General features: G+C 35.9%; 1 protein-coding gene across 3 annotated transcripts; it reads right to left on the bottom strand.

Annotated features, from left to right (window-relative positions):
- Positions 1-1,323: 1,323 nt before the first annotated feature.
- Positions 1,324-16,573, bottom strand: cpt1aa (carnitine palmitoyltransferase 1Aa (liver)). 3 transcript variants are annotated; one of them, XM_051115376.1, is made up of 19 exons: positions 16,490-16,573; positions 15,416-15,577; positions 15,182-15,324; positions 14,643-14,814; positions 14,445-14,549; positions 13,859-13,996; positions 11,842-11,919; positions 11,541-11,648; positions 10,693-10,777; positions 6,699-6,894; positions 6,276-6,464; positions 6,019-6,124; positions 5,385-5,501; positions 5,080-5,244; positions 4,855-4,986; positions 3,894-4,046; positions 3,120-3,233; positions 2,727-2,819; positions 1,324-2,355 (listed from the first exon to the last, which is right to left on the bottom strand). In XM_051115376.1, the coding sequence occupies exons 2-19, from the start codon at positions 15,554-15,556 to the stop codon at positions 2,269-2,271; spliced, it is 2,322 nt and encodes a 773-aa protein (XP_050971333.1). In that variant the 5' UTR covers positions 15,557-15,577; positions 16,490-16,573; the 3' UTR covers positions 1,324-2,268. The 3 variants fall into 3 exon arrangements, with proteins under 3 accessions (XP_050971333.1, XP_050971331.1, XP_050971332.1); XM_051115374.1 differs by lacking the exon at positions 16,490-16,573 and adding an exon at positions 16,213-16,472; XM_051115375.1 differs by lacking the exon at positions 16,490-16,573 and adding an exon at positions 15,953-16,184.
- Between the last annotated feature and the right edge of the window lie 319 nt (positions 16,574-16,892).

Here is a 16,892-nt window from a genome sequence, read left to right on the forward strand (position 1 = left end):
CTTCCACTTACATTCCGTGTGACCTTTCGACGCGATTCAATAGTATGTAGCATCGTGAACGCGCATCCCAGAGCCTGTGCTACACGAGCTTTTGTGCTTAAAAAGTATATATATAAAAAAAAAACCCCAACAACAACAAAAAAAATTTTTTTTTTTTGAAAAAAAAAAAAACAGATCGTTTCACTCGATAAGGCCCTTCCTCGGCTGGGATCGTTTAGAGCCCTTTGAAGCTGCATTTACACTACTTTTTGGAAGCTGAAATCCTTTCCTCAAAAACCAAAATTTTTTCACAACTGAAGACAGAAAGACATGAACATCTTGGATGACAAGGGGGTGAGTAAATTATTTGTGAATTGTTGTTCTGGAAGTGGAGTTCTCCTTTAAAAATAAAGGTGCTTCACGATGCCATAGAAGAACCTTTCTTTGTCTAAATGGTTCCATAAAGAACCTTTAACATCTGAAGAACATTTCTATTTCACAAAAGGATCTTTGAGGCGAAAGAAGGTTCTTCAGATTATAAAAAGGTAAGAAAGAGATGGTTCTTTAAAGAATCTTTGACAGAATGGTTCTTTGTGGAACCAAACATGGTTCTTCTATGGCTGTGAAGAACCTTTTAAAGCAACTTTATTTTTAAGTAGAGTTGTCAAAAGGTATGGGGTTCGGTACTTTCAGTACTGAAATTTTAAAAAATGTCCATTTTCACGATTTTTAAACATCGCTGATTGGCCATAGAGTTCACGCGCTCAACAAACAATCAGACATGACTGTGATTGGCTACGATGATAAGCGCTTCATGCTCCTCACTGAGGGCTCACACATACGCACAACTAGAGCGTTCGAAAGCCATGTGTTAGCAGATCCCTAATACATCTGCATATAGACGAATCCGCTGACAGACGCGGCTTTCAAACGCTCCCGTTGTGCTTATGTGTGAGCCCTCGGTGAGGAGCGTCAAGCACTTGTCATTGTAGCCAATCACAGTCATGTCTGATTGTTTGTTGAGCGCGTGAACTCTATGGCCAATCAGCGATGTTTAAAAATCGTCTCAACAGCGATGAGCGGGAAATGGACGTTTTAAAAATTTCAGTACCGAACCGGGACCTTTTGACAACCCAATTTTTAAGAGTGTATCACTGGAAAATAGGAAATGCAATGAAATTACAAACAAATACAATAAAATTCTAATGTGAAAGCAGATTGTTTAAGATTGTCCAGAGTCTCTTTTTAGTGAAGCATCTTACTTGTATTTATGAGAACAATCTTTTTAAATAGTCAACACTATTTTATTACAGACCAGGCATAAATAACTGAGAAAGAAACTGCTTCCATTAATCACATGATTAATGTTTGTGGTATGTTTAATGCTTATTCTGAATTTTCAAAGTACATGTACTTTGAGAGGACACTCATTATTATTATTATGAGTACAAAATAAATAGTTTAGACTTCAGAATACATTACAATTTTTTTTCCCCAAAACTTAAATCAATGACAATGTTTTTTAAAATTATTACAGTATATAACCCTCAAAACGGAACATATGATGGAAAAAAATGAAATCTAATAAAAATGAACATACAGTTAATGGGATTAAGCCACTGATAAGCATTTAACATATCCCACATTAAAATGTGGTGACCTTTCAATGCTGAGTCAACATGATACTAACCCTTAGAATAAGGTTAGAGAGCAAAATGTGAACAATATCCATAATAAACGAGTGAACACTTGGTATATTCAGAAACTTATCTGCATAATCTCAACTTTTTCTTCATTACGTAATACTGAATTTGAAAAACTGTCAGAATGCAAAGTGAAAACACATATGGAAAACTGCATATTGCTTAAATTGTAAGCTCAACACTTTAGCCAAGCGATTATTATGCCCCTTGACATCTTGTCAAGATAATGCCATCTACTTAAGTACTGAAGTATCTGTGAAACTGTACATCTCAGTAAAATATACTGAAAGCTGAACGTGAAAGCAGTCTTGGTAATGAAATGCAGTTTTACTTTAGATCACCTGCACTTAACTGTTCAGTCAAGACACATGTTAAGGCACCAGCACATGTAACAACAGAACGAGATTCTCACACTTCCTGCCTACTTCTCTTCTTCATACGCTGCATCTCACAGACACATGCAAACAAATAAGACGACACAAGCCAAAAAAAAAAAAAAAAAAAAAAAAACCAAGCATGTCTCAACACTGCTGATATAATTAAGGTGACCTGATTCATTAAAAGCATAATCCATTTACCAATCAAATTACTTAAGATCCTTTTCATCAAGCTGAAACAGATCCAGGATATCAAGCATTGCTTGTCTGATATTGTTTCCAAAGCGATGAGAGTCCTAAAGACGGGAGATAAAAAAAAAACAAAAAGAAAGAAATCACCCAAACATTCTAAGAACAACACTAGCCATGTATTCTTCCAAAGGAATGGAACATCGCATTAAAACATTTGAGAATGAAGCAGTTTCCAGTGATCAAATCACCAAAGGTCACTTCCTGGGAAACTGGTGCAAGGTACCAATAATAAAAATTGACGTTTTTGAGCACATGTATTATAATGTGCATTTTAAGATTTTATGCGCCCAGGTTTTTTTTAAATTAATACTCCAAAATTCACATTCCATTGCATGAAACACACACCATCACTCACAATGAAAAAGCAGCAGCATTTGTGTATTTTGACCGATTCTCTGGTTGTGCATGTTCTTACCGTCTCTGGACTGGAATGCTTGGAAGAGATGTGGAAATTGATTAGTTTTTCACCGATAATCACATAGGCCACACCATAGCCGTCATCTGCAACCTACCACAAAAAAAAAAAAAAAAGTTACATTGGATCCTTACACCAAGGCCTAGTCCACACCCACATGGTTATTTTAATTAAGTTTAATTAAGCACTGTCAGGAGCATGCCAAACCAACAAGTAGCGATGTAACCCTAAGAGTAAAACCATGCTGGCCAATCAGAAGCCTGGAAAAAATGCACACTCTTGACATCACAAGCCAAAATCTCAAGTTTCTGAAAATCTTCTCCCTGGCAGGAGTTTTCGAAAAGATTCAGTTTCAGTGATCCGATACTGGATTTGAATCTTTGGAGGACTCACCGGTCCAAAGCCTCCTCCAGTGGTCACATACTCTGGGTGATTCACTAGATCAAACAGCTCCCCCTGCTGCATAGGAGTCTGACTAGTGGAGAGTCTCCAAGGCTCTGACAACACCTGAAGTGGGGCAATCAAATGAATTTTGTTAAAGAATATAAGCTACATTACTCCTAACAGGGCTGCACGATTATGACAAAAATCATAATTGTTGATTATTCTCTTGAAATTGTGATTATTAAATGACAATTATCACAATTTACATTGAATGTTTTGAATAGCTTTATACCATTGTTTGAAGCAACTGCATGCTACATTTGTATATATTTTATATAGTTTCTTCCTTAAATATAAAAAAAGTAAATATTTAAAAATGAAAACAATGTTGTTAAAAAAAACAAAAAAAAAACACTTAAGATAACCTGTAGGAAAAATATACACACTTTCTGTCTCTCTTACACACACACACCCACACATCTTAAGAAAGCAGAATAATGTAAGTGGATTTTTTATTTTTTTTGTATTTGTGCCTTTGAATGATTACATAATTGTGGCATCTGTATTTGTAATCACAATTAGAAATTCGATTAATTGTGCATTAATTGTCCTAAGCAAGGCAAAGGAAGAAATATCCTTTATCATTAATTTGTCATAACAATAATAATAATAATAATATTATTAATATTATTAAGGACACTGTTAATTCTCATAAGGTATGGTTTTTCAGATTATATTCCTTTGAATTCTTAATTTCTGAACCACATAAAAGATAAAACCCACCTCCTGGAGGAATGGGGAATCCTGTCCAAGGTACTTAGACACTACGTAGAGGCAAAAGAGATGGCGGTCAATGCCCTGACCAGTCATTGCCAGTCTATACATCTGCTGGTGTTTCTCAGCAGCCTGTTTTAGTAAACAAAGTTTCTCTTCTCTCTATAAAAAAAACAACAACAGAAAATTCATTTTCAGTAATGGCAACAGTAAAACAATGACTCATAAGCTCAATGACTCAGTTCTTCGCGATAAATTGACAGCGCTAAAAGTAATGTATTACAAAATTTCATTAATCCATTAAAAAAAAAAAACTAACTGCAATACTTAGTTACTATTTATGGAAAGTAATGCATTACAATACGTTTGCATTACTTTTTGTCACCTGAGCTTGCTTATTTATTTTTAAAAACAAAAAACACAAAAGTTATATACTTTTGGAAACTGTAAAGCCCCTTTCATACCAAAAGTGAAATTAATAAGCCTCAAACTGAAGGAAGTGCCTCTGGCACCTCACTCGAAATTACTCCCTACACAGAAATAGGAGAGGTGTCAGTGAATAAACTGGGTATTTTCTTGTAAATTTAAAACTAATGCATTACTTTACTAGTTACTAGGAAAACGTAATCTGATTGCAAAACATGCGTTGCTTGTAATACGTTACCACCAACACTGGTTACAGCAATAAAAATAAAAATATACTGCTATTGTGCTTACTTGTATTGTGTTATACTTGTATTTTTGTGTTTTGTGTTTGTATTGTGTCATACTTGTATTTTATACATTGTGTTATGATCATATTTTTGGACGCCGCCTACATTAAACTTAGCTGTTTTCTGACTAGGCAAAGAAAACATGGTCTTGGACTCAGACTTGAGATAGACTTGAATCCCAGTCTAGTTGTATCTAATCTTGACTACTAAAACACAGGTAAATTGCCCTCCCCCATGGTTTATTTTTGGTATGGTACCGTTTTGTTGCTGATCATGGCACGGACAAAAGCACAGGATTCTATGGTGCAGGAGCGCACAGTTTCTGTACGCCCTTCTCTGAACAAACGTGTCATGGATGCCTCGTAAGTCAAGCAGAACTTTCCTTTGTCCTGTACAAAGAAAAAACATTGACATCATATCAAATGAGCTACAACCAGGCGTATTTTGTTACATTTCAGATGTTCTGTAATAAGATGGTTCACCTTATAATGGGCCAGTTGCAGTGCGAGCTGGATGAAGGCATCAGGACTGGTCTTGCACTTCTTGATCCGGCCTTTTCCGAAGTCACTGAAGGGGATGATGTGAGAGTCGACATCATCAGCCAAAGCCACGGCCACAGACAGAGAGTTGGCAATCATTGTTTGGCACTGCAATGAAATATAAAGCACAACAAACAGAACATGAAACAAATTAACGTCTTGGCTCTTTCATACACACACACACACACACACACAAGCAAGATGAGAAGAATTGAGCTATTATCAGCATTTTTACTACAAACACAAACCTCAGGTGGGATATTCCACTGGAGTCTTTGAGGTCCAGGAAGATTAGGGTGAGGTTCTCCTTTACAGTGGCCAGCTGCTGTGTAGCCCAGCTTAACAGGGTCCATCGAGAGCACTTGCTTTATGAAAAATGCCAACAAAATTTACATTAGCAGCGCATATTGTGCCTGATACATATGAACTAGAAGTGAAATACAACTGATGTAAGCAAGAGAAGTTTGGGGTTGGTAAGTTTTTGTTTTTGAAAATAGCCTCTTATGCTCACCTGCTTATATCTGATCAAAATTACAGCAGAAACAGTACATTTTAAAATATTAGTACAACTTAAAATAACCGTTTTTCATTTTATTATTAATATTAAAATGCAATTTATTCCTGTAATGGCAAAGCTGCATTTTCTGCAGGCATAACGGTCTTCATTGTCACATGATTCTTCAAAAATCATTCTAATGTGCTGATTTTTTTATTCTAAATTAAATCAAAACAATCAGTACAATTTAATAAATAGAAAGTTCAAAAGAACATTTTTTTGACAAAAAAGGGAACAATGTAATCAATTAAATTGCTGAATAAAATGACACAATAAATCTAACTGACCTTAAACTTTTGAATGGTAGTGTATGCATGCATGTGTACCTCCCAGAGGTGGCCAACGATAGGAGCATCCGCCCAGCTATGTTCTGCATTAAGGCCCATAGTTCCATTCTTGAAGACAATCAAGTTTATGGACTTATCAAACCACCTAAGGTTAAAAAAAACATTAAAATGTACATGTTATATAAAAAGCTACTCTGACTTACAGTACTGGTACCTAGAGACTCACAAAAACCCTTTTAAAACAGCATGGAAGGAAGTGTTCTTTCTTTTAACACATGCTATGATTTCTTCCTCACCTGTCATAACACTTCCCATGGAGCAGCGATTTAGCGTAACGGTCCAGGGACTCCACAGGATTTGCTGGATCATAGCGCTGCTCCATGTCATCCAGTGTAACAAAGAAAGCGGCCTTCTCCACAGCATCCAGAGACTTCTTGTTCTTGCCGTGTCTGAGGTAGGCATTACGGGCACACGCCCAAGGCACTCTAAGAAAGACAAATACGGACAAGCTTTTACTCAGTCTAGAATAGTTTTGATTCTTAGGTAAAAAAAAATGCCAACTAACAGTGAAAAAGAAGAAAAAAAAAAGGAAGTTGAAACAAAAAGGACCTCATTTCAAGCTGATATCCCACTGAAACTTTACAGTTGTTACAAGAGATCAGAAAAGTGAATGACAGGAAAATGGTAGCGACTCCTGCTGTTGGGCGTGTTGTGAATACCTGTCCCCTGCAGTGAGGGCGGCCAGGGTTTCCTCTCCAGGCTGCGGCTCCGACGTGTCGGCCAGGATCCTCTCCATCTGCTGCTCTATCTCCCGTGGCAACAGCAACCGCCCATCATAAAACATCCATACTTTAAAGTAACGGCCTCGGTGATACACCACAATATGCCTGCTGTCAGACATGTGCTGAACTGTGTCTACAATCAGATGGAGGTAGAAAGAAAGAAACCAACAAACAAACAAAGAGAGTCAAATGCTATGCTACATTTTTACATTGAGGTATTAAAAGGGGACATCGGATGCTCAGTTTCCACAAGTTCATTTGATTCTTTAGGCTCTTCATGAAATGTCTGCAACATGCTTTGGTTAAAATTCCTCAATGGTCATGTAAAGCAACACTTTTTACCTTGTCAAAAACAGCATTGGTCACAGCGACCCATTTCGATGCATGTCTCTTTTGATATTTGTATCATATGATAAGTCATATCATATCACACGAGCAACGAGAGCAATATCGTATGAAAGCTGTTTGTCCCGAATATAACGAGTGTAAATGAGATTGTATACAACAGTTCAGTAAATAAAAAGTTAATGTTATATTATATTTTAAACACAATATTGTCTGTTTTGCCAACAAAAATATTCCCTTTAAAGCCACAGCAGAATTGTTGTGCATCTCCACCAGTGTCTCCACTGTCTCCAACAGTGGTGTTTTGTTTTTGAATGAATCCACGTTTTAAAAAAATTGGGTGAATCAATGATTCAAAAGCCCATTCATAAACAGAGCCGTTTATTGAATTCCTGAATGAATCAACCATCTGAACAAATCAAATTAACTGAATGAATCAAATGAATGACTCAAACACATTCACCGCCACCTGCTGGCAGTTTTAGTTTCTTATTTAGATTATTAAAGGAGAAGTCCACTTCCAGAACAACAATTTACAGATAATGTACTCACCCCCTTGTCATCCAAGATGTTCATGTCTTTCTTTCTTCAGTCGTTAAAAAAATTGTTTTTTGAGGAAAACATTTCAGTATTTTTCTCCATATAATGGACTGCTATGGTGCCCTCAGTTTTAACTTACAAAATGTAGTTTAAATCCAGCTTCAAACAATCTCAAATGCGATTGTAAACGATCCCAGCCGAAGGGTCTTATCTAGCGAAATGATTTTCATTAAAAAAAAATACAACGTAAATACTTTTTAATTTCAAACGCTCGTCTTGTCTTGCTCTCCCTGAACTCTGTGTATTCTGGCTCAAGACAGTTAGGGTATGTCAAAAACTTATATTTTCTCCCTCAACTTCAAAAATCATTTAAAAATCACCCAACATCGCCGCAGAAGTTCCGACCCAGTCTTTGCAAAGTGAACATGCACAGAACCCTTAACAAAAAAAAACCCTTGACAAGACGAGCGTTTGACATTTAAAAGTATAGAAATTGTAATATTTTTATGAAAATAACCGATTGTTTTGCTGGATAAAACCCTTCCTCCTCGGCTGGGATCATTTACAACTACATCTGGGGTCGTTTGAAGCCGCATTTAAACTACATTTTGGAAATTCAAACTTGGGGCACCATATCAGCCCATTATATGGAGAAAAATGCTGAAATGTTTCCCTCAAAAACATAATTCCTTTACGACTGAAGAAAGAAAGAACATCTTGGATGACAAGGGGGTAAGTCAACATTTACTTAAATCTGAATGACTTTCTTTCATTGTTATGTTGTGGAACATAAAAGAAGGTTTTTTGAAGACTGTTGGTAACAAAGCTGTTTTGGTTACCAATGACTTTCATTGCATGAATGAAAAAAAAATGTTTCTCAAATTATCTTCTTTTATGTTCCATAATTTATGTTGGGCCATTGTAGCCTAACGTTTCTGTGCAATAAATTTTATGTTCAATCAAATAAAACATTTCTTTCTAAATGCTACTATTTGTAATGTCAATTTAATACTTTCTTGTTTAACAAAAATAAGTTTAAATAATACTTAGGGGGTAATTTCACAGCCAAATGTAACTTGTGATTAATTAGGTTAACTAACCAACACATCATGTACTTACTTGACGGCCCTACTTATAAGACGTTGTCAATACAGTCGCTGGAGTGTGGAGAAAATGGCAAACAGTGTACAACTGTCTGAGGTTGCTAATACTAGACAGTCTTTCACCGGTCATGTGCGGGGCCTAAGAAAATCAAAACAGCCGATAATTGAAACTGTTAAGGTTTTTTGGGGATTAAAAATGTTTTTTTAAGTTTTTTTGGGGATTAAAAAAAAAGGAGTGAAAGGATTTTAATCATTGTAAGATGGTTGTGTCCACACACTGCTAAGACACATTTATATGACAACACAATGTAAAAGTGAATTTTCCATCCGATGTCCACTTTAAAAGGTTAAGGTATTAAATGGTTTTCTGGTAGGCAGTGAGCCAAACATTTATAACGTTATAATGAACACCGCACATGCACAATACTGTCTGAATGTTCGGGGTCAGTAAGATTTTTGTGTGTGTGTGTGTGTTAAATTTAATGCATTAAAATTGATAAATAAATTGAAAGTAACAGTTTTCACTCTACAACTGTTTGTATAGAAATATTTGGCAGTACTAACACTGGTAATAATAACGATACTAATTCCACTAACTACTTCTTGATTTGTTAAGGATCATGTGGCACTGACGGGACTAATAGTTGCTATAAATTCTGCTTTGTCATCACAGAAATAAATAAAATTTTAAAATATATTAACATTGACAACAATATTACATTTTACTATATGTTTACTTAAATAAATACTGTCTGGATGAGCACAAGTGACTTTTTCAAAAACACCAATTAAAAAAAAAAATTAAAACCTTTCTGACCCCCAATTTCTTAAAGGAGAAGTCCACTTCCAAAACAAAGATTTACATATAATGTACTCACCCCTTTGTCATCCAAGCCCTATATCGTTGTTTTACTTTTTTTGTTAAGGGTGTTTGATCTTCCTTGCATGTTCACTTTGCAAAGACTGGGTCAGTACTTCTGCAGCGATGTAAGATGATTTTAAAGTGATTTTTGAAGTTGAGGAAGAAAATACGATTGGAGTTTTTCAACATACTCTAACTGTCTTGAGCCAGAATACACAGAGTTCATGTAGAGCATGATAAGACAAATCTTGGATGACCAGGGGGTGAGTACATTACCTGTACATTTTTTTCTGGAAGTAGACTTCTCCTTTAACAGTAGTATAAAACTATTATAAATGTAAAAAACATAATACAAATGGGGTGTAAAGGATCAAACCCTCGTTAGGTGAAAGTTAAAAGTGAAGTGTGTAATTTCTGCACCACTAGAGTCAAAATTTTAAAATGGGTTTCCTGAACACGTCTTCCACTACTAGTTAGCCAGACAGACCCACTGTTTACACTTTTCTGTTCTGGGAAATCAACTTACAAATGACATATGACATATGTCTCTGCTCACTAAACTGTACTTTAGTATAAAAAAAAAAATTACACACATCACCTTTAAAAATAGTCTTCTACTGAAAGCCACAGTGCAGGAAAAGTGGTGTGTATTAGATCAAGACCTGCATCTCAGTATAATAAATGATTAACTGTTGCAATGTAGCTGACATAAACAAACACAAAATAAAGATGTGAGTGTGGTAAAACTCATGCATGATGTTGAATGTAAATCCATCACTGAATTTCTCATGGAGTGTTTTGTCACATACAATTCTTTAAAATAAAGGGGGACAAAAGGGGCTTTGTTTTCATCAACTGAAAACGTACTATGGCATATTACACTCGTAACCTAATATATTACGCAACAACATGTTTCCAAAATAACTAATCCATGCCTTTGGAGTATTTCCATCAGCAATCATAAACTTGCAGATTTAACTGTGTGTGCAATGGAAAGCGGGATTGGAAGTACTTTGCCCTATAATTTGAATTTGGCACAAAGATGAATTATCTGCGCAAAGACTGTGTCAGTGTTCAGTACCTGTTTCTATGCCTGGGATGCGACTGGTGTTGAACATGCGTTCATACTGGGATGAGCACATAGGGATGGTGCTTTGAAGCATAAGCTGTGAAGCAGAGAGGAAGAGGTCAAATAAAAGATGGAGGGTGAAACTAGTGATAAACAACACTTCAGGGTGAGAAATAAGTCACAAATCACTACTGGACACTCTGGAGAGAGAATGACACAATCATTAGGATATAAGAAGACTGACTGGGGTCCTAGTTGGAAAAATTGTTATAAAACCAATGGAAAGGAATGGAATGAATGGAGAGGGATTTTAAGCAGCACAGCCCTGTGTCACCAGCTTGTCATTAGATTCATTCAAGTCATTCAATTTTTGTGCATAAGAACAAACTGTCAATGGAACTGCCAATGAACATGTCTACTATACTGCTAATCAAAATGAACTGATGACACATGGCCAGGGGAGTAGGCAGAAGCTGGTCTATGGTGCACAGACTGGCTATTCTTACCCGTCTCCTGGCCTGGGATGCGGCTTGTATTAAATAGCCGCTCCCACTGGGCAGAACAGAGTGGAACGCTGTTCAATAGTGCAAAAAGCTGCACCATTTTGACCATATGATCAGGAGGCATGAAATATAGAAACATTCACAGCATTAAATAAAGGGATCAATCTCCATACAACAGGCCTAAGGTTATATAGGACTAATCATACGTTTGTGAAGCAAAAGTATTACAGTGTTGGGCCATTAGAAGTCTAAAACTCTTCTTTTACTTCTTGATTATGAGACAAAATGGCAAATAAAGTCTGTAGAACAATTTATTTTACAGTAAAGATGTTGTAAAAATATGGTAGCTTGTCTAACCGGCTTGATTTGAGCCCGGTCCAGCTTCCTCCTGTAAAGCATGATTGCATGAATGACGTTGCCGGCTCTTGCTGCTTGCAGATGTGTAGGAAAGGCATTAAGAAAGTCCTGTTCAAAGGAAAAAGGTTTTAGAAACTGAGAATACATGTATAATCTGAGATCAAACTAAATTATGATCTAGCCACACTCTGCATACTGCTAGAATGTGACCTAAGTTGTGGATTAGTGGATTATATATATCTAGGTGCTATATTGCACCTTGTGGCTGCATGTGCATGTGAAGCTGGCAAGTACTATTTACCATCACATAATAGTTGCTGTTAACCATGATTGGCCCACGCCCTCTCAAGTAGATGTATTCTTCCCACCAGTCACTGACCTGAAACACACACAGCGATGCAAACTCAGATGAAAAGGATGATAAATTTCCAGGACCCCACTAGGGCTGTCAAACTATTAATCGTGATTAATCGCATACAAAATAAAAGTTTGAGTTTGCCTAATAAATGTGTGAGTACCATGTACGCCGCCGTTCTAACGCTGAAGCTCAGTTAAGATTTACTTTTCTTTGTATGTCTCTTTTATCAGAGACACTTAGCTTTTTCCTAACAAGCTAAATCATTTGTGTTAATTAAGGCTGACATACAAAATGTGCAGAGCAGTAAATCCCCCGGACTGGAGTTGCGACCCACTGTTTTACAGTGACCTTGATAAATGTTACATTACTTACTATAGTAATAACAGTCAATTATGCATAATTACATGCAACTAACCTTAGACCAAACCCTTTTTCTAACCCTAACCTTATAGAGAGATGGTAGTTAATGTTACTCGGTACTAAAACTAACAATGACACTTAAAATAAAGTGTAACCCAATTACTTTAAAATCTAAAGCTTAAAAATTCAATGCGACCCTGGACCACAAAACCAGTCATAAGAGTCCATTTTTTGAAACTGAAATTTATACATCATCTGAAAGCTGAATTATTAAGCTTTCTATTGATGTATGGTTTGTTAGGATAGCATAATATTTCCGAGATACAACTATTTGAAAATATGGAATCTGCGGGTGCCAAAAAAAAAAAAAAAAAAAAAAAAAAATTGAGGAAATTGCTTTTAAAATTGTCAAAATTAAGTTCTTAGCAATGCATTTCACTAATCAAAAATTAAGTATTGATATATTTACAGTAGGAAATTTACAAAATATCGTTATGGAACATGACCATAATATCCTAATGATATTTGGCATAAAATAGAAAAAAAAAAAATAAATAAAATTATAATAATAATTTTGACCTATACAATAGAACTATACCTGTGCTATATAAGACTGGCTTTGTGGTCCAGGGTCACAAATATCACCACACCTAAAAACAGCTATCCTGCTCAATATATTTTTTGTGCAAACCACAATCATTTTTTTCAGGATTCTTTAAAGATAGAAAGTTCAAAAGAACAGCATTTATTTAATAAATATATATGTGTAACAATGTAAATGTCTTTACTGTCACTCTATGAAAAAAAAAATAATAATAAAATAAAATACAAATACTGACCTTAAGCTTTTGAATAGTAATGTGTGTCTTAGTATATAGAATAAAAGATGAAGATTGCCATTTGTTTTGTTTTGTTTGTTTTTTTAATTTAATGTATGTATGCATGTTTGTTTGTTTTAATGCGATATCAGCAACAATGGCTATATTTATGGCAACATTATCAGTATCATTTCAATACATCATTTACAATAATGTAACATTTTCTTAAGAAGCAATCACTATATAAGAACATACAAGTAACAATCTTTCACTTTACTCAATGATACAAATTTTAACATTCATCCTGGAGATAAAATGTCTTTTAGTATATTTTCTGAGTTAAAAAAAACCTTGTCTAAAATCATTTAAATTGGACATTCTATTAAAATGTTTTATACTCAAAAAATTTGTTCAGAAGTCACAAACTGGTTTCTCTGCCCCTTTCAATAAATATGAATGAGTGAGTCTTAAATGTCCAATTTGACATTTGGTATTTAATAAAATGGTCATATCTATTTTTAAAACAGTAAAATTGCCATTTTAAAGATGGAAAATGTATTATATTATATATTATAACATAGTTGTAAATTAGAATGAACTACTCAGATATGCACAAATCACATGAAATTTGTCAAATTTTAAAATCCTGAAATATTTTGTCAGTATTTACAAACTTTGCTGAAACGTGATGCATATAACACAACAAAATGCAAGATCATAAACTCTTGCTGCAGTTCTTCATTGAAAAGTCACTGATATTAGAAATGTAACGTTTTACTTACATAATTGGTGGCCCACCAAGACTTCAGTTTGAGGTACCACTGAAGTTTTGGCCCAAGGTTCTTCTCAAAATCAAGGGCAAGGCTCTGCATTCTTTGGTGTTCCTCATCGCTCAGCAGTGGCTGAACTGATTCAAGATACTACAGATCCAACATTTCAAGAAAACAAGAAAGCACAGCTAAAATTCACATCTAAAAGCAAAATCTCACTTGCTAGGCTGTCAAAAAAACATTAGTATCAACTTAAATCCAAGCATATTCATAATGAATGCCAGCAACTGATGCTTTATAAGTACAAATCAAGACTAAGCTAGTTTTGTATTTCTAGTACCATTCTGAACAGCGTGCATGTTTTAGTACGTTAACTCACTTCATCCACGCTGTGCTACCTACCTGCAAAATCAGTAGATAATCACCTGAGCAAGTTAGCTCTGAAAACAAGTGACCAAAATTCACATTGAAAAAAACTAAATGAAGTACACCTATTCCTGGCTTACCAATCAAACATTTAGAAAACAGCTCAAATAAAAACAGTATTAAACTGAAGAAGAGTTTTGATCTGGTTGTTGTAAAAAGATGAATAACTTACTCTTTTCATGGTGTCCTTCACAGATGGCACAGGTAATTGAGGGAGAGAGTTCTGGAAGCTGTATAGCATTGGTGTTTGCATGCCAGAAAATATCTTCACTAGCACCTGCAACGTCAGAGAACAAACAGAAGAGGTCCAAACAACCAAGAATGGATTAGTAAGCATAAACCGTTCCAAAGTGTTATCACAAATACACACCAGCCATAGGCGAATTTGCCAGGTCATTTTGCCATGGGGAGCAAACATCCAGCCGTGCCAGGACAGAAGACCCTTCAGGACAGTCCTCATGCTGAATATGATGGCAATCCACAGACCTGTGCCCACCATGACTCCCCCAACTAACATCTGGTTCTGTCCAGACATGTACCTACTGCAAAAAGAGAAGCATACAGACTAGAATAAACAACACGACTTTAAGAACACAAGGAATCATACACTTGCCGACTTTATAAATGGTTCCAGAGAAAACCTGCACATCATACAGTAAATCACACACTACCAGACTTGCAACCTGTTCAAAATCACTTCAAAATATTAAACATGTTTGATGTACCTCTACTGGAAGCAATCATACACTGCTTATACATACAACACTGCACAAAAGTAGTGTAGTGTATTCAGAGGAGCCTTACTGAGAAAAACCTCTGATGCACACTAACGTAATTAAAAATATCATTCCACAGGCACTTTATTGCATTATGGAATAATACACAGCAGATATAATAAATCAGACATACCCGACTGGGACATGTTTGCCTAGTTTGACGAGCAGGCCTAGGGAAGGGTCCACTTTTAAATAATGTGCTCTTCCCAAGTACCCTGCCAACACCAGCACAAACCCTGGTGCGCTCCCTGGGTAAACCCCATTCAAAATCCCATTCTGTGGGCACAATAAAAAAATCATATTAATTATGCAAATTATCTTGAAAAGGACACTTCCAGAGAAAGTGTAGGAAACACAATCCTAGTACCTTAAAGCGAATGAATTTCTTCTTCCAGGAGTGAAGTCCAGAGAGGTAGACCTGCCGAAGAGCCTCATGACTGAGCTGAAGGTCAATGCCATCAGGGCCAACAGTGAACTGGAAGGCCACAGCCTGATGAGCTTCTGCCATACTGGATCACAGCTAATAATTCTGTAAATAACAACACTCTTCAATACAAGATACATGAAGTGACTTAAAGTACAAATTATAGCAACATACATAAACCATATTTCAGCTGCTAATAAATGACAACCAAAGACCAACTGATACTTAATTACTTGCTTAGCTTCATTTTTAACTCATACAAGCACAATACTCTAACTTCCAAATCTTAATAAAGTCATTAATATTTCTAAAGCTGACATGGCTGAAAACTACATCATTGGCTGACCCATTCAAGTTCATATTCAAATCACACCGGCTTATTACATATTAAGAAGACTAGTTCGACAATGCAGAGTTTTTAAAAACAACTATTTATATAGAAAGTTGCAGATGTAATTGCACATAGCGATGCATACTGACCTGATGAGGTGCCTGTCTGTTTCTTTATGTATCTATCAAGCACTAAATCACGTGATTTAATACAGGCAAAGAGACAATATAATCGTAACGTAAATGGCTCGCAAAATCCTCTGAACCGGGCTCTGCTGAATACAAACACGATCTGGATGTGTTATCTATATGTGTGTGTTTACATAGTGAGCTAAGGCTAACCGGGTGGACTGTTATTTACGTCCGCGATGACGAATTTGTCATGTCAAACCGCCATATGCTAGACTTACCGTCTTTTGATTATTTATTCTCCTTGTCAGACCTGCAAACTTGATCAAATTAACTGTACAATCCGGCATACATTCGATAAAATAGCGCCGTAAATCCAAGTCAGGATAACAACGTTTATCTTGCTAGATTTTTCCTCACCAACTGTTACTTTAACAACAGACCACTAGACAAATATAGCTTGTCCACTCTTCTCTGAACATTTAGCTAAACGCTGTACTTACAAAATGTCGAAATTGCGTGCAAATGGGTTATTTATTTAATATTATTATCAGATACCTTAGATTATTATTATTAGAGATTAGGGTTTGACCTTCATCTTCCAAGTGGATCTTTTGAGAAATGTCGGAAGCAACCAATCGGAGAACATAAAAGGAACACGTGATTCACCGCGTGCGGAGCACGGAAGTGAAGGCTGAGTGGACGTTCTGCCTGCTGTATAAATTTCTTTACAATGAGACAATACGACCACAAAAACAAAGCATGTTTACAACACTCCCACAGCGTTTTACTGATGACTTTCAATAGGTAACGTTAATAGGATTACTGAACTGGTCAATATTAGAAGAATTCTAATGCAGCTGATACTGACTACCCAAAAATGATGCGTAGTGCAGATACATTTCAGTTAAACGCCACATGCGGAAAACACCTCTAATTACATAATACCGTTAGTAATTTT

Source organism: Labeo rohita, chromosome 7, assembly GCF_022985175.1.
Source record: "Labeo rohita strain BAU-BD-2019 chromosome 7, IGBB_LRoh.1.0, whole genome shotgun sequence".
NCBI lineage: Eukaryota > Metazoa > Chordata > Actinopteri > Cypriniformes > Cyprinidae > Labeo > Labeo rohita.